This window comes from Bufo bufo, chromosome 7 (assembly GCF_905171765.1).
Source record: "Bufo bufo chromosome 7, aBufBuf1.1, whole genome shotgun sequence".
NCBI lineage: Eukaryota > Metazoa > Chordata > Amphibia > Anura > Bufonidae > Bufo > Bufo bufo.
Window position 1 is genome coordinate 204,752,262 of NC_053395.1, and position 24,746 is coordinate 204,777,007.

At 43.2% G+C, this 24,746-nt stretch overlaps 1 protein-coding gene across 4 annotated transcripts in view; it reads right to left on the reverse strand.

Moving 5' to 3' along the window:
- The window catches only part of FMNL2 (formin like 2), a 228,958-nt gene that overhangs the window by 17,341 nt on the left and 186,871 nt on the right, over positions 1–24,746 (reverse strand). For all 4 annotated transcript variants that reach the window (XM_040441345.1, XM_040441348.1, XM_040441346.1 and 1 more), the window contains exons 13-25: positions 24,268–24,369; positions 23,218–23,575; positions 22,189–22,368; positions 16,601–16,725; positions 14,551–14,753; positions 11,521–11,755; positions 8,524–8,592; positions 8,349–8,429; positions 7,810–7,939; positions 4,856–5,019; positions 4,488–4,589; positions 1,432–1,530; positions 172–295 (exon numbers count right to left, since the gene is read on the reverse strand). In XM_040441345.1, the coding sequence (XP_040297279.1) occupies positions 172–295; positions 1,432–1,530; positions 4,488–4,589; positions 4,856–5,019; positions 7,810–7,939; positions 8,349–8,429; positions 8,524–8,592; positions 11,521–11,755; positions 14,551–14,753; positions 16,601–16,725; positions 22,189–22,368; positions 23,218–23,575; positions 24,268–24,369 (1,972 nt within the window). The remainder of the gene's footprint in view (positions 1–171; positions 296–1,431; positions 1,531–4,487; positions 4,590–4,855; positions 5,020–7,809; positions 7,940–8,348; positions 8,430–8,523; positions 8,593–11,520; positions 11,756–14,550; positions 14,754–16,600; positions 16,726–22,188; positions 22,369–23,217; positions 23,576–24,267; positions 24,370–24,746) is intronic.

The window sequence follows — 24,746 nt, forward strand, 5'->3', positions numbered from 1 at the left end:
GTTGTCTGTCATCTGATTTGTTTCTATCACATCTGCGGACATCATTTAATAGGAGATACATGATTGATCGCTGCAAGCGGATCCCGGACACTTCCTGTCCATTGCGGTCGGTTTCTATCATAATTCCCAGTATTTCCATGTTCTCTCCTCCGCTGGGACCAGTCCTCTTACCTGTGATGATATCTTCAATGGCTCCGTCCTTCCCCTCGTACACGTGTCTGTTGTCTTTCACTTGCCGCCTCCTCAGCTCCGCTATCAGCTCCTGCTGCTGCCGCTTAGATTTATGTGAAGGAGACTGCAGGGAAGAAAGACGTGTGTTATTATGGGCATCTACAGGTATACACAAGATCATATACAGGTGTGATTAATACACTGGAGAGGAGTGGGGGGGGGGGGGGGGCAAGACCCTTACCCCAGCTGTGGTTAATGATGGCTATACAACCAGCAAAACCAAGCCATAGCAAAATCCTCATTATTATTTTTTTTTATATTTTGCTGTTTTACCCTGTTGGAAACCGTGGAAACTGTCAACAAGCAGGCCGGCATGCTAAAGTATACCCAGGAACCGTGAGACCATCCATCACAGTGAAAAGTTGTGGGAATGTAAGACTGCACTAGATCTATATCTATAGAGGGGTTAATACACCCCAAATCTCAGGTCATGAACATCCAAAGCATCCGATTTAGGGCGCATTCACCTTAACGCGTGACGGCCGTGCCCATTTCGCGGACCGCAAACCAAGGACCTGCAAAACACAGGCACTGGCCGTGGGGACCCTGCATCGCGGTGCGGACCCGCTGACTTCAATGGGACTGCAGTAAGCAGGATGCTGCCAAAGATAGAACATGTCTTCCGCGTGCTTCCGGGTCCAAGCCTCTGCGCCGCAAAATATAGGACATGTCCGCATCTTGCGGATCACGGACCCATTGAAGTCAATAGGGTCGCACCGCGATGCAGGGTCCACACGGCCGGCGCTTGTGTGAATGGGCCCTTAGACATGCAAATGCTAAACTTATTATCAACATCAGCCTGTTGATGGTTTTCCCCTAATATGGGGAACTGGCATATAAATTCTAGGGGGTTTTGCCTTCCTCTGGATCAACACTGTAGGATTATGGAGCTGTGTCTTTTTTTTTAACCTCATCAGCTATTATTATTATTTATTATTAAAGCGCCATTTATTCCACAGCACTGTACATATGAAACCGTCTGAAAAATATATGATCAAATCCGTCAACAGCAGTTTGTTTCCGGGAATCAAGTGCAGACAGCAACCAATCAGATCTCAACTTTCGTCTCTAAAATCAAAGCTGTGCTGTGATTGGTTGCCAGGCACAACAACATCAGTGTTTCTGTGAGCCAGTTTTGATAATTGAGGAACACAGTCTTGTCATTTGCACAGAACCCCCTGTTAGTGTTACGCAGAGAACCTTTTGGCCTTGCTGGTCCATCATGGCCTCCTGCTCGAGAAGCTTCTCCATGAGGGCCTGCTCCTGTTTTTTCCTGTGCTCATTCTCCTCATCAGCCAACTGCGAGACAAGAAATGTATTAGGGACAAAGTATCAAAAGACAGTCAATAATAAAGTGTGCAAACTAGTACTAAATATAAAATCAACACCACTATAGGGTGGATGCGAGAAGTTTTCTGGAGGATTTCTCCTCTGTACAAGTAGAGGGGCTTGGGCTTGTAATGCTCCCAGAATATTCACGGATATGACTACATCCTTACTGCAGTGTGATGCCGTGATTCATAGCACTTAAAGGGATTGTCCGAGTAATTTTTTTATTCTTTCTATGTTTCTAACTAAGCAAATGTAACAGCTTTCCAATTAACTCACTGTATCTCCAGTGGCTGGTTTCTCAGATTTCACTGAGGGTCACATGACCTGTGATGTCAGCTTCTCTCCCTGCTCTGATGTTTGTGCACAAGACTGAGAGATCTGTACACAAGACCAGACATCACTGTGCTGGCCACGCCCCCCTGCACTGCCAGCTGCTGCTTATTGCTCTCTCCCAGGATTCTTAACCCCTTCAGCTGCACAGACTCAGGGCTGAAGTGTTTACTGTGTAGCTGCAGGAAGTGAGGAGACAAATGCTGGGCACAGGAGCTGAAAGGAAAGTTCTGCAGAGCATTGCAGGTAGGGGGAAGATCCTGTGTGTATTAGCAGTGTCATTATACAGCTAGGACTTGTAGTTCTACACATACAACATGCTGCTGATTCTCCCAGCAGGCATACATGTCGCTCAGGGCAGCACTTGTATTCACTCCCTTAACAGTGTTATTATACACCTGGGACTTGTAGTTCTACACATACAACATGCTGCTGAGTCTCCCAGCAGGCAGACATGTTCACTCCCTTAGCAGAGCAGGGGGAGGGGCAGAGATTGTTTTTATTGCAAGTAAACAAAGGGCCAGAAGAGAACCAGGGAAATGAGGAAATAGATATTTTTTTGCCTAAAACTTGCTTAGCTTAGTTATATATCGCTGACCATCAGATTTACAGTGCTATATCTTTTTTTTTTCCATAACTCGGACAACCCCTTTAAGGGGACTGATACTTTTGTGACAATTTTTGGCTCTATATACACATACCTTCAAGTATTTGGAATAAAGATGGACACTTAGGTGGCTATATACATTAGGGTCCATTCACACGTCCGCAAAATGGGTCCGCATCCGTTCCGCAATCTTGCGGAACTGGTGCAGACCCATTCATTTTCAATGATCCGCACTTCCGTTCCGCAAAAAAATAGAACATGTCCTATTCGAAAAGGCATTTTCTACGAGTGCCGGCAAAATGCGGAACGCACATTGACGGTGTACGTGTTTTGCGGATCCGTAAAACACATACGGACGTGTGAATGGAACCTTAGTCTAAAGATGATCAAAGCAGACGATTTCAACCAAAACGAATGTTCGGCAGTCAAAATTTAACAATGAACGACGTTTTAGCCGACCGATGAGAGAACATTATCGTCTGAAATGAAGTCGGCTGTGTGATATTTTTGTCCGATGGTCAGGTGAAAGATCTTTCGTTCAAGAAAAGATCATTTGAGAATTCATTTGAAAGAACATTTCCAAGGAAGATCCTTCATCCACCGCTCGATTTCATTGAACATGTAAGGCCAGTTTGAACAACTGTAATGGTCGATATGGACCAAAAGATGTATGGCCGTGTGTGCGAACCTTCACCGGATGATTGTTTGTTCAACCATCAACTAATTTATATCTAATGTGTATGGCAAGCTTAAAGGTGAATTTAGGCAGGACCATTCTGCAGCCGATTGTCGGGAAGGAAGCGTTCCTTCCCGACGGTCGGCTGCTCGTTCAGTGAAGGCGACTGCTGAATTTACATGCAGCGATCTCCTTCACTGTATGAGGTTGGGGGATGGCTGTAACGTTCTCTTGTTTTCATACAGGTTCATGGTTTCTAAGCAGCAGATCGCTGTCTAGACCACACGATCTGCTGTCCAGAAACTATGATCGGTGGTGCCTGCATGAACGTCAGGATCACATTTACATGGGCAGATTGTCGGGAACGACCATTCCCAGGAACGGTCGTTCCCGATAATCTGGACGATTATTGGCTTGTGTAAATGCATCTTTAGGCTACATGCACACGACCGTATGTGTTTTGTGGTCCGCAAATTGCAGATCCGCAAAAAAAACAAAAAATGGATGACATCTGTATGCCATCCGTTTTTTGTTTTTTTGGGCGGATCCATTGTAACAATGCCTAAAACGGACAAGAATAGGACATGTTCTATTTTTTTTGCAGGGCTACAGAACGGACATACTGATGCGGACAGCACACGGTGTGCTGTCCGCATTTTTTTGCGGACCCATTGAAATGAATGGGTCTGCATCCTATACGCAAAAAAAACGGAACGGACACAGAAAAAAACAACGTTCATGTGCATGTAGTCTTAATCTGCAACACCTGAGCTCATCCTTATGGGTTCACTGTGGGAAAGATCTACATGTATGGCAATGATGAAGATAGATAAATTAGATACAGTAGATGATGGATAGATATTAGAGATGAGCGAATTTCATGTTTTGAAATTCGTTCACGCTTCGTTTGGTGGTAAAAGCAGAATTGCGTTATGGATTCCATTACCACGGACCATAGCGCAATTCTATGATGGAGTGCATAACGGAGTGCCTTTAGAGGTATTCCGTTATTCATTCCGTCATAATAGAAGTCTATGGGCTGCAAAACGGATCCCGTTCCGTTATGCATTCTGTCATAGAATTGCGTTATGGTCCGTGGTAATGGACAATTCTGCTTTTACCACCAAACGAAGCGTGAATGAATTTCATAACATGAAATTCGCTCATCTCTAATAGAGATAGATAGATAGTAGAAAAGGAAATAGCTTTTCTACTGTGGTCCCCCGAGGTCCCCCAGAATCTGCTGCGGACCACCTTACTACTGTATATTAGCATTACACAGAACATATAACACACAGGACAGTATCCCACCTTGTACGCTTTCACAAATCTGACGAAGACTGGGAAGAATACAGACGGAGGAGTGGTTTTAGGATTTTCACCAAAATATTTGACTACATCATCAAAGGCATCCTAGAAGATAAGAGGGAAAGTCTGTCAGATGCTGAGGGTCGTATCCTATCAGAGTGTCCACCGTTGGTCTCTTTGTGGTCATCCGGTATCTGCCTCAAACTTCTCTACAGCTGGACAGCTCCGCCATTAGGGTTCTAGGTACCCCACACCCCACGTCTATGTGTGAGGACCTCTACACAAGGCCCTTCAATCTCTCCACATGAAGCATAATGATGCCCCAATGGAACAGATATGAAGTGGGCCTCACATTATAACCCCCTTGTTACCTGTGAGATTTTTGCGTCGTCTTGTAACTTCTTCAGCCTGACTTCATTATTCTGTATGAATTCTTTCAGCATCACGTTGTGGTCGTGCATTGTGTATTCTCTTTTCGCCAGATCCATCCCTCTTTGAAGTTCCTTTACGTCCAGGAGTACATTTTCAAGAGAGACTGGAGGGGGAGAAGATAACAGAGATTAATGGATGACAAGGGGGCTGCCTGAGCCAACGCTGTGGAATCTGAGATCTGCACTTACCGACTGTGGCCAGGTGAGGGCGCTCATGTTACATCGCAAAACTAACATTATTTTATTGGTTTATTGGGCTATAAAAGAACATAATGGAGTGTAGGAATGTGTATAATGAGGCAGAGTCCTCCCAGCCGCTATTTATCTGCTGAGGGGTCAAGTGTAGGAAATACTGCGATCATGAAAGGCAGACATTGATTTTTTATATATTTTTTTATTTTTATAGAATGGAACATTTGGATCCTAAAAGGGCAATATTGTAAATATTAGATGAAGACCTCCATATACATGGATGATACCTGCATGCTAAGTAATACATTCATGTTCCTGGTTAGCGAGGAGCGAATCGAATTTCAGGATAAATTCGATCCGCAGCGAAGCCGAGTTTCCTCGTGCTGCGCAGTAGCGAATCGATTTAACCTGAAATAGTGTAAAAAAAAACAATACCTGATCCATTTGCTTGCGATGGGCCGGCCGCCGCCATCTTGTTTGAGGATCTTATGATGTCACCATAATGATGTCATGTCAGGCCGCACGAGATTTTGCACCAGATCTTCAAGCAAGATGGTGGCGGCCAGCCCCATTGCGGGCAAATGGATCAGGTAAGTATTTTTTTTGTTGTTGTTTTTTTTGTAATTTTACACTGTTATTAATATCAGATGAACGCGGCATCTGACGAGTATAATGACGGGAAGCGGTACAATCGCCGCCTCCTGTCATTGCACCCACTACCTACAAAAAAATGCGCCCCATAACGGATTTTTTTGTAAAATTGGGTGGAGCAACCAAATTGAATTTTGAGTCCTGGTCAATGATATGATTCGGTAAGACACCGAGCTCCGCCACCTCCTACCTACAGTCCTCGGGTAGGTTGATCTTCGTTCTAAGAGGAGTAATAACTGGTCTGGGTGTCACAATCTGATCCTCTGAAAAACTTTTTTACGTCCACAGCGTATGAGAGATTTAGATCAACCGCAGAGCCTCGGTCATCAGTGAATGACACAGGAATACAAAGTGAGAATCCTTGCGTCACTCTCCGCAGGACACCGAATCCGCGTAACCATTTGTTTACTGTCGGACTCTTGAATTCTGGTTCTACATAAACATACCATAACCGATGTATGCTGAACGCTATGCATCATTCTGATACTATGTGTATCAATTCCTTGTCATTTTCAAAACTTCTGCTTGCAGTCAGTGAATGGAAACCTTCTTGCTTGCACCTAGAGGCTAAAAACCTTTCTAGAACCATGTCCAAGTGATACAGATACAAGCATTTGTTACAATGTATCAGAGCTCTGTTTTTTGTGTATGTGTTGGTTGGACATTATTAGTTCTGGTTTGCAGCCTCCATTGAATGACAGCAAGCAATACATGAATATGGTGAGACGTCAGAAGACAATTACTTGAAATGTCATTACATGATAGATATGTTTTGTTCTTCTTAAAGGGGTTGTCCAGTTTAGATAACAAGTGTTTACGTACCCTACTAGGGAATCCTTAGTTAAAGGGGTTATCCAGGAATTGATAATGATGATCTCTCCTCAGGATAGGTCATCATTATCACATCAGCGGGAGTCCCAAGTCCTGGCATTCCTGACGATAAGCTCTGGTGAACGATGCAGGCTGCCGGCAGCTTTCCAAGAACAGCGCCGTACATCGTACAGTGGCAGTGCTTGGTATTGCAGCTCATCCCCATTGACTTGAATGGGGCTGAGCTGCAACTAGGCCACATGACCAATGTATGGTGACGTCACATGGCCTAGGAAGAGGCTGCAGCACTCATTGAGCACCGGCCTCTTCTAACAGCTGATCAGTGGGGGTCCCGGGTGACGGACCCCTGCCGATCTGATACTGATGACCTATCCAGAGGATAGGTCATCAATATAATTTCCTGATAACCCCTTTAATAGAGGTGGGGGGGATCCTTTGTTTAGAGGCCAGAGAGTAGAGCGATACATGGCACAGGGGTAAAAACTCCACACTGAACACAGGAGGGAAGGGGAACAGTAACTGGGCCTGGAAACTAGGGAAGGAACAGGTCACCTCCTAAACATCCCTAATCCGGGCCCTAAATACCTATCAATATGAATAGACCTTGAAGGTAGGAATATTCATATGCTGTATACCTAGGCCCTTATATCCCTATAGGGCCCTGGAATGAGGTTAGGACCACAGACAACCCATTCCTCCCCAGATGGATGAATGGAAATCTCTGCCTCAAGCCCAAGATACAAACAACAGGGAATATAACAAACACAAAACAATAAGAAAAGACAAGACTTATCTGAAAGTAGAAAACTGGCAACTCCAGAAGCACCACAGAGTACAACCGACCAGCTAGTTAGTAGGCAGGAAGAAAATCTATAAACCGCACCTCCAAGAGTGAGAAGCGGCTACTTATGGGAAAGGTAAATTACCAACAAGCAACACCTAAAGCAATGGGTGTGGCATTCACCAAAACACAGACACAATAGGATCCACAGTGAACTTGTCAATTTAACCCCCACTAGTTGCCAGTCTCTCCGATCTCCTGGTACCTGCCACGGGAACGTCCGTGACAACATGCCTCTTTCTTCAGTACTTGTCCTGTTTTACATTACATACACAACCCATTCATTTGAATGGACCCTTACTGTCCCTTTTAGCAAGTAAGGATTGTCTAAATCAGAGAACCCCTTTAAAAAGGACATCTCCAGTCACAGTTAACTTACCTGCGGCAGCTTTTTCCACATAATGGAGTTCATTGAAAAAAAGAGCAACCTGCAAGTACTTTTCTCGTACAACATTGGAGATATAGTGCAATAAGGTCTGTTTCCTGTCTGTTGACTTGGTATCCAGAAGCTATGAATGATAATTTAAGAGAAAAGATGGCAAAACATTAATATGGCATCTGAATAATAAGAAGTATTGGGATAAAGGTCAATAATAGTAAAATAATGCACAGTAGAGTTCATAGCAACATCGTAACGGAGAGCACTAGTTTTTCCGTAAACATATAAAAATATTAGAAATGCCAATATTCTGGCTGCCTGCAGTCACCACTAGGAGGAGCTCAGCAAATATGGACGTATACAGGTTCTATTGAACTATGATAACCCTTTTCTGTAGTGAGCTCCCCCTGGTGGTGTCTGCAGGCAGCGAGTACTGTACTTTATCTTTTACCTATAGGTAGGTGAAGAACAGCAGGGATTCTGGAGCTCTGTATGTGTTGACAATATGGGGTTACCTGTTTCCAACCATGTGAACTTACCAAGTCCAAGCTCTGAAGTTTGAAGCCGTAGACCGCTCCACGTTTACTGCTGTTCATGTAATTTCCAAGAGCCAAAATAATCTGCACGAGAATACAGGAAAAGACAAGGTCACTGATATCTTCTGAAATAAATCGGAATTGCCGTGCACTCGCTGTCAGCAGACTCCGCACATACCTCAAGTATTTTCTTTAGTTTCTGAGATGATTTAATTGAAACAGAAGCAGCTATGATGGCGTGAAGTTGCTATAAAGAGACAATAGCAATATGTCATAATAGTAACAATCACGTACAGTTACATAACACGTACATGCAATAACCTCCATACATACACACAAGCACATGTAATCCATTTCATAAATGCACATATGATCACATTCATACATGCATATACACATATACAATCATTTATACATATATATATATATATATATATATATATACACAGTCACATTCATACACACATAATAATAACACAAAGACAATAACATTCATACATACACATATAATCACATTCATACATACGAGCACATGCAATCAATTTCATAAATACATACACATATAATCACCTTCATACATGCACATTGTGAGACAGTGACAGGTGGTGATTGACGGCAGGTATTTTCCCCCCAGAATCCTGCCATATGCAGGGAATGCCCAGTATGTCGTGGAAAAGCCCAAGCTTTCCTGAGGTGGCTTTGTAAAAAGCCGGTATAGGTCCTGGACTTTTGGATTGGGGAATAGTTGGGCGGGTTCCCCAATCCGCAGTCCACTTCTGGGCAGAGTTCTAGCCTGCTGTCTCTGATCAGCTGCACCTGCAGTACTTTCATAAAAGAGACTGGGCTGAGAGCTGGAAAAGAGCTGGTGCTTGTGAGCAGTGATGGTCAGTTCGCCAGCGAACACATGCGGGCTGCCATCTTTAGTAAGGTAGAGTCACCCGTCCGGCGATGCACAGGTAAGCCCTTGCCTGTGCCTGTGCCGGGAGCCGGTCTGAAATCAAATGCAGTCACCGGGAGCAGGCAGTTCTGAGAACAGCCCGATGAAGGCCCCCGGCGGCTGCTCTCGGAACTGCCTGCTCCCGGTGACCGCATTTAATTTCAGACCGGCACAGGTAAGGGCTTACCTGTGCATCGCCAGACGGGTGAGTCTACCTTACTAAAGATGGCAGCCCGCATGTGTTTGCTGGCGAACACTGCGAACTGACCATCACTGCTTGTGAGTAACTTGCTGTGAGAGGAACGTCAGGGCTGACAGTACCGTGTGTAGGACAGTTAGTGAAACACTGTTTAGGTAGTGCCCCGACGAGCAGGATTTGATTTTGTGTTTTGCCCTTGTGTTTTGCTGTTGAAACCACAATAAAGTGGAACTTTGTTTGGACTTCCTCCTGTGTGTCACTGTCTCTGACTGTTCGCAAGCCGGTCAATCCTGCCTCTACCAGAGCTAATGGTCCATTCACACGTACGTATGTGTTTTGCGGATCCGCAAAACAAGGACACCGCCAATGTGCGTTCCCCATTTTGCAGACCGTACATCACCGGCACTCTCATAGAAAATGCCTTTTCTTGTCCGCAATTGCAGACAAGAATAGGACATGTTCTATTTTTTTGCGGAACAGAAGTGCGGATCCACAAATACGGATGCGGACAGGACGTTCCGGCCCCATTCTAAATGAATTGGTCCGCACCTGTTCCGCAAAATTGCGGAACGGATGCGGACCCATTTTGCGGACGTGTGAATGGACCCTAATTCCCACAATATACACACATACAATCGCATTTATACATATGTATATAGTTACATTCATACACACATACAATCACATTAACACATACATGTGTATATACAGTCACATTTATACACACACACACAATCTCATCAACACATACATACAGACAATAACCTTCGTACATACATATATAATCACATTCATACATACATATGCGGTACCCCAGACCTGAGGTCATCTGTAAGTCTTTTGTATATATTGTATTGCTATGTTCATGTTATGTATTGGCCATTCATTTCAGCTAGAACAGGTATGGTTGGCAGGAACAGGGCTAACCAGCCTGTTCCTCTCCTCTTGGTAGGAGTGGGCCGGTCCTGCTTCCTGTTCCTCAGTAGACAGCAAAGGGAGAGGAAGAACATATTGCTCCTACTCCTAGGAGCCAGATCCAATTCTCCTATGAGACCAACACTCCAGAAAGATCATCAGTATCCAGAACACTGCTTCCAGAAAGCATCAGTGTGACAAGTCAGCAGAGTGATCAGCAAAATTACAGCTTTACAGAAACTGCTGCAGGTGAGGGACAACAGCTCAGACACCCATCATCTAGAATCATCACCAGGCCAGACTAACATCAATCCTATATCTAAGTGCCTGCAAGTGCCGATTAATTGCTATCCAACCAAAATAGAACCAAGTTCTATTTTGCACTATGTAAAGAGAAACTTTTATACGGTTATTTCTGCCCTGATTCTTCAAACCACTTTTCCACTGCACCGATCTCCAGGGAGCAATGGCCTGACTGGCTACATTGTGACCCAACTCTTCATCAAGGCCACTACCACTCCCATCCTCTGCATCAGCTCTGCAGGGACTCGCTGCACATATACACACATATAATGACAATTCTACACATCTACCTACAGTCACATGTGAACATACAGTGTATATGGACAATCATATTCATACAGACAGTTACATTCAGATATATATATATATATATATATATATATACACACACACATTCATATTCATACATATAAATAGTATCACTCATATGCAATATATATATTTACACACAATCACATTCATACATGTACACAGTCTTTTTCATACACAATCATACACAATCCGATATGTACTATGCACACACCATCTCATACAAGCATTCATACATAGTTTTATACATATATATATATATACACACACACATTACATTTATATACACATGTATACATGTACATATGTATATCCATTAATACGTACTGCATGTAGTAACCCTGATAACTCTATCACCTATAGAAGTGCAGCATGTCTCCACAATTTGGAACAGACAGGAGATATATGGTCTTCTTCATGCTACTGTTGTTTCCTCTTAGTCCCAGAAACCAGGACAGGGATGAGGTGACAACCCTCACCGCACACAATCCACCGCCTAACCCTGTGCTCACCGGCGTCAACATCTGGATGCTCTCATTGAAGTTGCCGATGAAGGCCATGATGGTCATCTTCTGCATCAGCCTCTCTATCTTGCTGAACTGCATCATGAAGCGATCTTCATCTGATAAGTTCTCCAGAGGCTTTTTCTCCCGATCGTACTGCCGAAAGACTTTCACTTCTGCCTCCGTCGGGATGAATCTCATCAGACACTCCACAAAGTCCACAGGTAACGTCTTCAGGTCAAACCTAACACGGAATGAAAGCAAAAATTTAGACAATAATTAGACCACGGTTACTAAGAAATTATATCAAAAACATTTTCATTATTGAGGAAGCCATTAGGTTAGTGGCCCTGTGAACTCCCCTCTGTTATTCCTATTGGAAATGTATGAATAAAGGTGAAAGATAGGGGAATAAGCCAATGTCAGACTCCTCTGGTGGTGGCTTAGGCTGGTATAACACCAGCAGATGTGGCAGAAGATTGTCGGGAAGGAAGCGTTCCCTCCCAACAATCGCCTGCTCGTCAGTGGAGGAGACCACTGCTATTATGTGCAGTGATCTCCTCCACAGTATGGGAAGCAGTGATAGTTAATACCATCGCTCGTCCCCATACTGAATCATCATTTTCCAGCGGCAAAGCGCGATAAGACAGCACGATCTGCCGCCGGCAAATGATGATCTTTAAGCATGCTGAAAGATTCTGATTTCGTTTGCTCGTACATCGGGTTATTGGGGGGGTCAGTATTACATAGGCAGATCATTGCTAACCGAACGCTTGTTAGCGATGATCTCCCCGACTATCTGCAGGTCTAACACAGGCCTTAGCTACCCTGAGAACAAAAGGATTGGGCATGTTGGACTCCAACTGACTGATACTTCTTCCCTAGGAGAACGTTGGGACATCTCCATTTTCACCTTGGTTGGTCGGCCGGTCCTGCTGGACCGATTTATATAATGTGTACGTCCAGCTTTGTATTTTATGGGGGGGGGGGGTTGACTGTTATATCTATCAGCTGCCATTGTTTTGCTGAAACAAAAAAAAAAAACAGACGTCAAACAGAATGCAGATTTCCCGATCTTTCCTAGAAGAGACGGCGAGTCTGGCAGGAGCAGGGCGGAGCGTACAGCACAGAGATACGTAACCTCTTGCTAATATTAATTGGAGAGTAGACAGAGACAGTAATTGATCTCTGAAGAGCAAAGGATTCATGTTATCTGGACACAGGGAGGAGGGAAATGAGCATCACTTAGCTGTCTAGACCCCAGATAGGAAAGTTTTCTCAGATAATATTTCCCAGCATGCTTTGCAAGAGGACAATTTATTTGTATTAGTTATTGCACAATGAGTTGATTCATTCCCTATATTTGCCCCTTTGGCCACACACACACCTATTTCTGCTGAGCATGCATGTGTTCTCAATAGGGAGAGGGAAGTAAGCCGCTGCTAGTGACTTATGTCCCTTGAGAACAAAACGGTCAGGCACATTGAAATCCAACATACCCAATCTTTTCTCCGACACCTGTCGTCAGAGGAGAGATGGGACACAACCATTAAACTTACATTTTTGGCAGGTCCTGCTGAAATCATCCTGGTCCAGAAATATTGAGCTTTCTTTGACCAGCAGTTGCCCTTACCAGGGTTTTCTGAGACTTTACTACTGATGACCTATCCTCCTCCGTTATTTAGTATCTGATCAATGGGGGTCTGAAACCCGGGACCCCCCGCCAATCAGATGTTTGAGAAGGCACAGCGCCATACATTATATTGTGGCTGTGCTTGGTATCACAGCTCAGTCCCATTCAGTTCAATAGGGTTGAGCTGCTCCTAGGCCATATGACCGATGGACATGCCCTCACTGGCCTAGAGTAAGCTGCAAGAAGGCCACGGGGCTACTGCGAGCGCCGGTGTCTTCTCAAGCATCTGATTAGCAGAGGTCCCAGGTGTCGGACCCCCACCGATCAGAAACTGATGACCTATCTAGAGTAGTAAAGTCTCGGAAAATCCCTTTAACAAAAATACCTTCAGGCGCTTGCACTGCACAGTACAACATCTCTGCAAGGAAAAGGATTGTGGAGTATAAACCATCTGAAAGTTTTTGGCTCAGAACCACTGATGAAAATCACTGATCAAACACTGACAGCTTTACTGAAGGCAAAATCGACGGGCCCTGTTCATTAAAGGGGTTGTCCAGGATTAGAAAAACATGGCTGCTTTCTTCCAGAAACAGCCCCACACCTGTCTTTAGGTTGTGTCTGGTATTGCAGCTCAGCTTGATCCACTTCAATGGAGATGAGATACAATACCAGACACAACCTATGGACAGGTGTGGGGCTATTTCTAGAAGAAATCGGCCATGTTTTTCTAATCCTGGACAACCCCTTTAAGAAAAACACTGAGAAGACCTATTTTTCCAAGGATATGTCTACAGCCTCTGTGTAAAGCAATCAGATACTACACCATCAGGAGAATAGTGTGCTGATCTTGTAAGAGGCAGTGACCTGCCCCATATTAATGAGAATAATTGCGGAGTGTCATTGCGTGGACGAGCGTAGATGATGGAAATTGTGACAGCAGCAGAAGAGGAGTGTGTTGATTTTGTGAGACACAATGACCTGTCCACTCATGTTACTTATGTAAATTAAGCATAGCTACATGTAATAAATGGTAGTGTCACTGAATAGATGGGGAGTGATGACAACAGCTGGACAGGAGAGTGTTGACCTTATCGGAGGCCACTCGTGGGACTATGTTCATGAGGTTGGTCACAAAGTAAGTGCCATAATTAGAAGAATGCTGCAGGTCAAAAGACAGCGGAGTTGTAATGGCGTTATTCTATAAAACGGATGCACCTTCTTATGAAACCCATTTCTTCTAATTATAGCGTCTAGTAATTATTTAATATGGGTCACCGGCCAAACTTTCCGCAAATCAACCATGGAAAATAGATGTAAGCAGTGAGCTCAGTAAATTGTATAACGGGATCTGCTGTAATCTTATAAGCGGCAGCTTTGGTGTTCTCCTCCCAGGGTCCTCTACTCACTGCTGGATGGCTCGGCAGATCTCCTCCGCAGTCTTCCCTGCTTTCCTCAGGGTGATGGCGAGGTTTTTAGCCCTGTTTGCTTCCAGTAAGGCCACCTTGTTCGAGCCCTTAGGTGCCGCTTTTTGCTTGCTGGAACTAACATCAATGGCCGTGCCTTGGGCTTTTGTCTTGAAGATTTCTTCAAATTCATCTACATTTAAGTCCTAAAAGCAGAAACCATTTGTTAACTTGCAAAGTGATAAAGAAACATTGGTTCTGCAAACCACACAAGCCGGGAGAGCAGAAAGGTCCTTTTTTAAATATTACGTGCAGAAAGATACTGCTGCAAGATGCAAATTTAAAGGGCTAGTTCCATAAAAATTGAACCTTATGCAGGATGATTAATCATCCAGAGACAGGGATCTGTAGTTCACTGGATCCTGGGTGGTACCTGTTGATCAGTCTACTTTGTGTTTGCTTGAGTGGTGGGCCTAAGTGTGGGAATCCAAAACTGGCAGGACTGGTTTTGTTTTGTAGTGTTTCTTTAGTTGATCTTATCTTGATGGTTGTGATATATTACGTTGTTTCTTTTGCACAGGAGGGCTGGTGATTATTATAGCCATGAATGAGACTCTCTAACAGTGGGCTCGTCAAAGCTCTTTGGAAGCTCTGCTTCCTCTGTAGGACCTACATAGGGTTCCTTCTAGTCAGGAGCATGGTTCTTAGATTTATTTGCCCTTTGCTTTAAGTTTTCTCCACCTCCCTCCAGTGTATCTGAAAGATGAGGAATTGTTATGGAGTGGCGACATGAACAGTGGGGCACATTTATCAAGACCGACGTTTTATACACAGGTCTTAATAAGCCCCTGCCCTGGCGGTGGATTGCGCCGGCCTCTACATTACTTCGACGTATCCACCGCTGATTCTAAATATAAGCCAGCTTCCTTGCTGTCTTACACTTACCTAAACCAGGCGTAGAAAATAATGAATGAGACGGTCCTGCTGGCCTGGCCCCTTCCCCGCCCATGCCCCCCCTTTTTAGTCCTGGCGTGGGAAAGAAGTCGCAGATTCTGCCGCCACATGGCGTGCAACAGAATCTTTGCCAGATATAGGCCACAAAAGTGGCCTATATCTGTTTGTAAATGACCCCCAATATGTTTAGTTTTTGAATCCATGTACACTGCATTCTTTTTTGCTATTGTGACATGAATACATTTATACTGTTTTGTGTGACCTCATTGACAGGCTTTACTAAAAATTGTCAACATTTTTTGTCCTACAGGGTCAAGTTTCAGCCTATCTGCAGGGTATCTACTTTCAGTTTCACACTCGTCAAGTTGCTGCTGATGGCTGGATAGATAGCCCATATCTCTGAACTCCTGACAGCTCACAAACACTCGTTATAGCTCATTTTGGGCTAAAAACTATTTTCTCAATTCTTTATTAAAAATTGTCAAAAATGTTTGTCCCACGGGGTTAAGTTTTAGCCTATCTGCAGGGTATCTACTTTCAGTTTCACACTCGTGAAGTTGCTGCTGATGGCTCGATGTGTAGCCCATATCTCTGAACTCCTGACAGCTTACAAACTTTCGTTATAGCTCATTTTGGGCTAAAAATTATTTTCTCAATTCTTTATAAATTTTTTTTAACAGTTTCTGTCCTACAGGGTTAAGTTTTAGCCTATCTTACTTTCAGTTTCACACTGAAACATCAGGTTCCTGCTCTGATGGCTCCATGTGTAGCCCTCATCTCTGAACTAATTACAGCCCATAAACGCTCATTATAGCTAAACTATTCCTTACATGAGTGTTTATGAGTTGTCAGCAGGTAAGGGCTACACATCAAACCGTCAGCAGCAGCATGACGACTCAGTATGAAACCGAAATGCAGATAGGCTAAATCTTAACCCTGTAGAACAAAAACGAAATTTTAAAAAAAAGACTAATTGAAAAAATATGTTTTAGCCCAAAATGAGTTAAATTAAATCATAAAAAATGACTGGGACGGTGTTCATATCCTTCAACTTTCTTTATTGCCTTTTATGTGAACATTTTGAAAAACTTTTCATTACCTCCAATATCCGTTCATCATCAATTTCATTGAAAACTGTGCCATTGATCTGGTTGGGTTTTAGAGCTACCCAGTTGAATACCGGCATCCTGAATTTTGTCTTGATTGGCTTCTTAATTTTCACAGCTGCAAATCAAAATTAAAATGTAGAGGTTATCACCTGATATGAAAATATAGTATATATACAGTGATATAATGTACAGGTGAAACTCCAAAAATTTGAATATCGTGCAAAGTTCATTTATTTCAGTAATCCAACTTAAAAGGTGAAACTAACATATGAGATAGACTCATTACATGCAAAGCGAGATATTTCAAGCCTTTATTTGTTATAATTTGGATGATTATGGCTTACAGCTTATGAAACCCCAAAGTCACAATCTCAGGTCCCCTTTGCTCAGGGGGGTATGGATTAATTAGCTGACTAGAGTGTGACACTTTGAGCCTAGAATATTGAACCTTTTCACAATGTTCTAATTTTAAGCTGCATAATGCAATTCCTTTTAAGTTGCATTACTGAAATAAATGGACTTTTGCACGATATTCTAATTTTTCGAGTTTCACCTGTATAATACTATATAACATGGCACAACTGATTTCACCACAAGGTAGTTTATAAGATGAAAAATATAACATATATACAATTAAAGAGGAGCTGTCAGCTCTCCTGACATGTCTATCTTAGTAAATATTTGCATTCCCAATAAAATAACTTCTTAGTACCATACATTGTATTGTTCCTCTGTATGACTAAATTGACAACTGGGGGTTCACATTCCCAATGTCAGCAGATGTGTCCCTACAGATAAGTGCCACATTGATAAAGGGGGATGGTCCCATCCAGTTGTCAATTCATTCATGCAATTCCAGGAGGAATAGCAGAGGTACAGCGCAATGCAAAGCTCTAAGAACAGATGCTTCAGAATTGTTTTATCTACGGTAAGTCAATACTAGGGTTTTTACCATAACAGACATGTCAGGCAGGATGACTCAAGACATGTTCCCATCTGGACATTTGTAGCATATCCACAGGTCATCAGTGTCCAATAGGTGTGGGTCCCACCTCTGGGGGCCCACTCCAATCTCGAGAACGGGGCTCCAATTCATGCTGCTGTGAATAGAGAGATGGCCGTGCATGCAGGGCTCCCTCCTTCTACTTCTATGGGTATTCTGAAAATAGTCCAGCGCGCTTACTCGGCTATTTTTTGAAAAACCCAACAGAAGTAAAAATCAATCTAACAATACCTCTGCTGCAACCTTATTTCGTACATGAGGGGTTTAACAGATGCTAACAAGACCGTTTCAATTCAGTGACAGCAAGAGAAGATCTTGAAACAGATGAGAGTTTTATCAGACAATGATTAAAGGGCATCTGTCAGCAGTTTTGTAACACTGTCTGACCTGTTACATGTGCGCATTGCTGAGAAAAAGGATGCTTTATTATATGCAAATGAGCTTCTAGGAGCAACAGGGGCGTTATCATTACACCTAGAGGCTCAGCTCTTTGATTGACAGGTTCAGGCATTGAAAACATCATCACACCTGTCCCTGTCAATCAAAGTGCAGAGGGCGCGGAAGTTGCAGAGAGAGCAGAGCCTCTAGGTGTAATGGTAACGCCCCTGTTGCTCCTAGAGGCTCATTTGCATATCTTAAAACATAATTTTTCTCAGCAATGTGGACACATATGAACATGGGACCAACACAGAGGCCTTCAGCTACCAAGCGCCCATACAACAGGCCAGCCAGTGTCATAGGTACAAATCTGCTGACAGATGCCCTTTAAGCCTTATTCACATAGGTAATGAGAGGCGTAATAATATGTACAATAAGGTATTATTTTCATGCAGGGACATCAGTGCAGGAGAAGGAGCAGATATAGAAATTAAAGCAAAAGAAACCTACAGAACAGCTTGATCGGCCCATCTTTGGCGGAAGCGTAAAAACAAGGAGAGAGGTTAGTGTCATGGGTTGCATATTATTAATCAGAGCTCATCACCACACAAGGGGTTAATTATAAGATACCGTGCCATGCTTCATACATCACTGGACACGTCTCTGCAGACATACATGGAGTAAAACATCAGGTAAGCCAATTAGACACGATTCGGTTTTGCTCTTAGGACTCCTCTGTATTCGGGGCTATATACAGCCTCTAAATTACAGTAATCCGTCTCTGGGTCTAAAGCCAAGATTAAGATTTAAAAGCAATCAACATAAACTAATCTCTTAATCTAATGTAACTAATACATAATGGGCTGTTAAAGGGGTTGTCCCAGTTTATGAAACCCTTTTTAACCGATACTGGTGGTCCTCAATTCAGTCTGGCCCTTGAGACACTACATGGAGTGTCTCTCGCTCTGGAGGACCCGAGACTTCTGCGCATTGCAAGCACAGCCCTTTGATTTCACTGGAAATGGTGTAATGCTTCATCTCTCCTGTGGTGGCACTGCAGGGACATTGAACAATTTCTGCAGGTCTTCTCCAGCTGATCGCTGGAGGTCCCACAACCTGTGATAAGCCTATTGTCAGGAAACCATCTTTAAAATGCCCTTAGTCATGCATTACTAAAAATGTCTGGCTCTCATCACTGTCTGGCTTCGATAAACCATGTTAATTGCCACCCGACACACATCTGTTCACTCCATGTTGCCCAGAACAGCAAATCTAGAGAAAGACCTACCAATCCCCAGATATGAGATTGTGAAACGACCCCAGGGCCTCCATCAGAAACAATGCAAATGGTCAGGGCCCCTGAACTCAAACTCGCTCATGTGAAAAAGAGGTCTAACAGTTCTAGAAAAAAAGTGTTAAGTTTGAAGATGTGCTAAAATGATTAATAGTGTTGAGCGAATCAAAGCATCCAAAGTGGAATTCGATCGAAAGTTCAGGAAAAATTATATTCGCAACAAATCTGAATTTCCTTGCGCTTCGTGGTAACAAACGGTTCTTTTCCTAAAATGGTGGCTACACATGCTACAAAGTGAAAGTAAGAAGCCAGGGAATACAAGATCACCCATAATGCTGTGCAGACAGCCAATCAGCGGCTAGCCAGCCCCTGTGATGTCACAGCCCTTTAAAAGTCTCATCCCGCACGGTCTCCGCCATTTCAGTGTAAGCTGAGAATAGGGAAAGACATGAAAAGCGCTAGGGACAGTGTTGCTAAAAGCTTTTAATTGTGGAATAGGGAAAGGGAGAGTGCAGGGACAGTGTAGGCAGATTGTAGGGAGAGTTTTTACACACGGTAAGGAGAGCATAGGGAGACTGCAGGGACAGTGCAGAGATGGTCCAGGGAGACAGCACAGTTCGCATCAATCCCTGTGTCCTAAACAGTGTCCTCCTTGCTTAATAGCAATTCTATTAGGCCTTGATTCTGAAATTGGGGTTAATAAGCTGTCTAAAGCTACTTTCACACTAGCGTTTTTACTGGATCCAGCAGGGCTCAGCAAAAACGCTTCCATTACTGATAATACAACCATCTGCATCCGTTATGATTGAATCCGGTTGTATTATCTTTAACATACCCAAGACGGATCCGTCATGAACTTCACTGAAAGTCAATGGAGGACGGATCCGTTTTCTATTGTGGCAGTTTGTGTCCGAGAAAACGGATCCGACCCCATTGACTTGCATTGGGGGTCATGCCAGATCCGTCTTGCTCCGCATTCCAGGACGGAAAGCAAACCGCAGCATGCTGCGGTTTGCTCTCCGGTCTGGGAACGCAACTAAACGGAACGGAATGCATTTTGGAGCATTCCATTCTGTACAGTTCAGTTTTTTCCCCATTGACGATGAATGGGGACAAAATAAAAATAAAAAAATCCCGGTGTTTAGCCCCTAGGACGGATCTCAATACCGGAAAACTAAAATGCTAGTGTGAAAGTAGCCTAATACTACTGTTATCGGGTGTCACTGTAACTGTTTCACTACCAGAAAGGACTAGCTATGCATGTTGCTGCAATGCACAGTGATGTACACTGAGATGCACTGTCCCTACAGGCCGGGATATAGCTGATGTAACACGCTTCGTGGCAAATTAATTCAGAACTAAGCAAATTTCTTGGAAAAAAATCGTCGAAGCGTCCAAATTAAATTTTTGAAAACTTTGCTCATCTCTAATCATCAAAATGTGTGTCTGATAAATTTGAAGTATATATTAGGCCAACACAGACTTCAAAAATTCCCCTGATGATAAATCTGCCCCTTATGAGCAGCTGGTGGTAGTACAAGCCTATCCTGTGAGTGAGGAAGTGATATCAGCGCTATCTCCTGCACTCGGCACAACTAATCACTCAGCAAACAAACCAAACTACAGTATGTGGGAATAAAGCAGCCGATACGTTTATTAGTCAGCGGCACCTTCCTGGGTAAACAGACCAGAAACCTCTGATGTGTCCAACTGCAGATACCAGCAGAATATGGATCCTATTATCTGGAATTTCTTAATACCATGATATTATTGTAAGAAAATCTGTAAATCAGGAGGACAGATGTAGTATATACATTTATTTCTATTTAGTATATTCCCATCCTTATTATTTTGCTCTTTATTGTGTCTGATAGGTGTTATGCAAAAGTGAATACCAACTGATGCTATTGAATCGCCCACTATTAGGCCACACTGTTCCAGATTCATGGTGATGTAAATTCGGTTCCGCAGGGTCCAGGGTACTGTGGGGGTAATAATTTACTGTTTCGTCTACATTTCCATCTACATTGTGCATTTGAGCAGCAGCTTAAATAATACATAATATCCGCAGATATTTAACTTCAATAAAAAAAAAAAAAACTAAAATGGGGTCGTACACAGGAGATATGCCCCACTTTGAGCCCAAAAAATGACATGCGGGGTATTGTCGGTGCCAGCCATAGTGCCCCATTACCAGCCACATCTGCATAGGAGAATGTCCTACTGGGTACAGCAATCTAAGGTAGATCACGTCTGCCAAGATGTCCTTAAAAAAGTGACCCCAGGATACTTGAGTAGACTTGCTTTGCTTCATCAAAACCCTAGGGGGCTTTTTAGTATTGAGACTCACCTTAGAATTTAACTAGAACCGTATTAAAGTAGTAATGACTGTACATCATTGGCCACTGAAGCCATAGACTGATGGCTACAAGCAAAAAAAACTATCAAGACACCCAACATAGCCTACCTCCAGGGGTGGCCATAGACTTTACAGGGACATTTCCCAGTGGGCCAATGCCCATGGGGCCGTCTGAGCCCTACTCATGGCCACCAGCTGGGTACATAACAATCTGATGCACATATACACCTGGCTGGCGGCTGCAGGTGCCCTCCCGAAATCAACTGTATTGTTGTCCTCAGGAAGGGAATATAGTTGAATACATCAACGGAGGTTGCAGTATTTTGTGCTCCACTGTGATATTTGGTTCTGCTGGGGTGGTATTTTGTGCTGCAGTAGGTATTGCTGGCCCTGCCTACTTGTGTTACCCTGACTTCTGTCAGTTTGGATTCGCCTACAACATGGGGCCATGTTTAATTTTTTTCCAGGGCCACTTTAAGTTCCCAGTCCGCCCCTGCCTACCTCATATATATAACAGGGAGTTTATGGTCGGATGGTCTGTTACCTGCAAGTCCTGAGTTAAATATAACCATTGGTGAGGCAGTTCCAGGTAGAGGAGGTGGCGGAGGTACAGGTGGTTCCACAGCTGGACCTGGAAGAGGTGGCGCTGGTGGTGGAGGAGGAGGTGGTGGAGGTGGTGGAGGTGGAGCCGGTGGCATTGTAGATGGTGTAGGTCCATTTTCCACTGAAATCAGTAGCAAATTGTCAGAATATTGAAGATACAGTGTGAAAATGACAACATTCATGACTAACTCTGGGAGGAGATACTCAATCATTGTCAAAAGATTCTAAAGATAAAATCACTAAGGACGATTTCACTTCTGACCAAATACGGTATATATCTGGAGCTTCTATGAGATGATGAAATGAGATGATGAGTTGCTAGATACATCCCTTTTATCTCGTTTTTTTTCTATATCCAGGCCACAAAAACATTATAAATTACAGGACATAGGATTTCATATGTGCTCCTAAAAAAACCTTCAATTTCTCCCCAGAAAGCAAGACCTCATACTGCCATGTCAATGAAAAAAATAAAAAAGTTAAGGCGGGCGAAGAGCCTGATCAAAGATCAATTAAAATGGTTTTGCCATAGCATAGGGCATAAGTATCTGATCGGTATGGGTCCAACCACTGGACGCCTACCAATCATGAGAATGGGGATCTGGTACCCCTGTATGAATGGAGCAGCAGATAGTGCTTGGTTATTGCCGCTCCATTCCTTCTCTAGAGGGACTTCTAGACATAACTGAGTACAGTGCTCGGCTATTTAGGGCAGACCCATAGAGAAGGAATAGAGCAGCATGCATACACCACCTGCTGCTCCATCCATTCAGGGGCACCGGACCCTCATGATCAGTGGAGTCTGACCAATGGATAGAGGATAAAATCAGAAATTGCCACAACCTCTTTAAGCCGTTTGAACAATGGACACTTCCATGAAAGGCTGAACCCCAATATGTTGATCTCAAATCAGCAAATTCTATTTTTGTCAATTTTACTTTTGCTAATCAAGGATTATGACTACACTTACCTGCTCCAGGCTCTGAAAGCAAAGGTGGTGCGGGTGGCGGCGTTGGTGCTGAACGTGTGCAAATTCCTGATACACTTGATGAACCTCCACTGGGAAGTGAAGGTCCTGACTGTGAGATACCAGTAGCAGATGATGGTTCTCCCACTACTTCTGTACCTGACGGCACAACAGCCCCTGATGCCACCAGCGGTGTAATAGATATGTCCCCATCGCCTTTATTTTGAATTTTGAGAGTCCCCTGTTTCTCCAACTCGTGGATTTTCCTTTCTAGAGTGGATTGCCTCTGAATCGCTTCCTCCTTCTCCTTGACCATCCTCCGTAACGTGTGCACCTGGGTGTTTGCATCTTTACAGACTTCCTGTGTAGAAATTAAAAACGGTCAATAATTGTTCGAGAGTGTTAAAACTACAACTCTCAGTATGGTCAACTTGGGGTTCAAAGTATCCCGACTAATGTGAACTAAGCCACTAATAGTTTGGAAAAAACATGATTTGCCCACTTGTCAGTATAACTACAGGATAGCAGGAGGTCCTGTTTGAGTAACACATATAGAATATTGTCAAAGGGTTGTCCAATGTCGTCAACAGGTCCCCCAGAGACCGCTCAGGAAACAGTCAATTCCCTGTGCAGCCACACTGCAGGAGCCCATTGATGTGCCAGGTTCTCTAGACCACGAGGCCATACTTGTCCAAGTCCATATGGAAAGAGGTTGAAGAAAAGCAGAACTCCTTGTTATCGTTATGAGTATGGCCGTCTTTATGACTATTGATGGATTATTTCATTTATAAATTACTGCATCAACAGACTGAGGAGGAGAATTGATCAGGTCATGATGGCGGAGGAATTGTTCACTGTCGAACACCATAGAGCGGTTCTACTACTTACTGTAGGACCTGAACAGCACCAGCATTGTACTTGGACATCACTGGACAATAGCCGTGTCACAGGTGTGAGCAGAACAATATGGACAGGTTAGGTTTCTGTGAGAGTACAGATTGTATGGCTGCAGTTATTGTAATATAGGCAATACGGCGACAATCAGAACCGTACCCGCACAACTTCCAGTTCTTTATGTCTTTGCATAAGCTGTTTTTCCAGTTCTACAATTTTAGACATTGCTTCGTTTTCGGTGTCTTGTAGCTTTTCAGAAAGCTGTGAATATAGAAAAAAAATATAAGCATCAAACTATAAGATTATTTTACTTTTACACTATAATAGCTGAAGTAAATACAAACAACCTCAAGCACACTAGGAGAAACTATTGATTTATTTTTTATATATATAATTATGATCTGTATATAATAATTTATATTACATTTTATAATAATTATATTTTAGTCAGTAGGGGCAGTATTATAGTAGTTATATTCTTGTACATAGGAGGCAGTATTATAGTAGTTATATTCTTGTACATAGGAGTAAGTATTATAGTAGTTATATTCTTGTACATTGGAGCAGTATTATAGTAGTTATATTCTTGTACATAGGAGGCAGTATTATAGTAGTTATATTCTTGTACATAGGAGGCA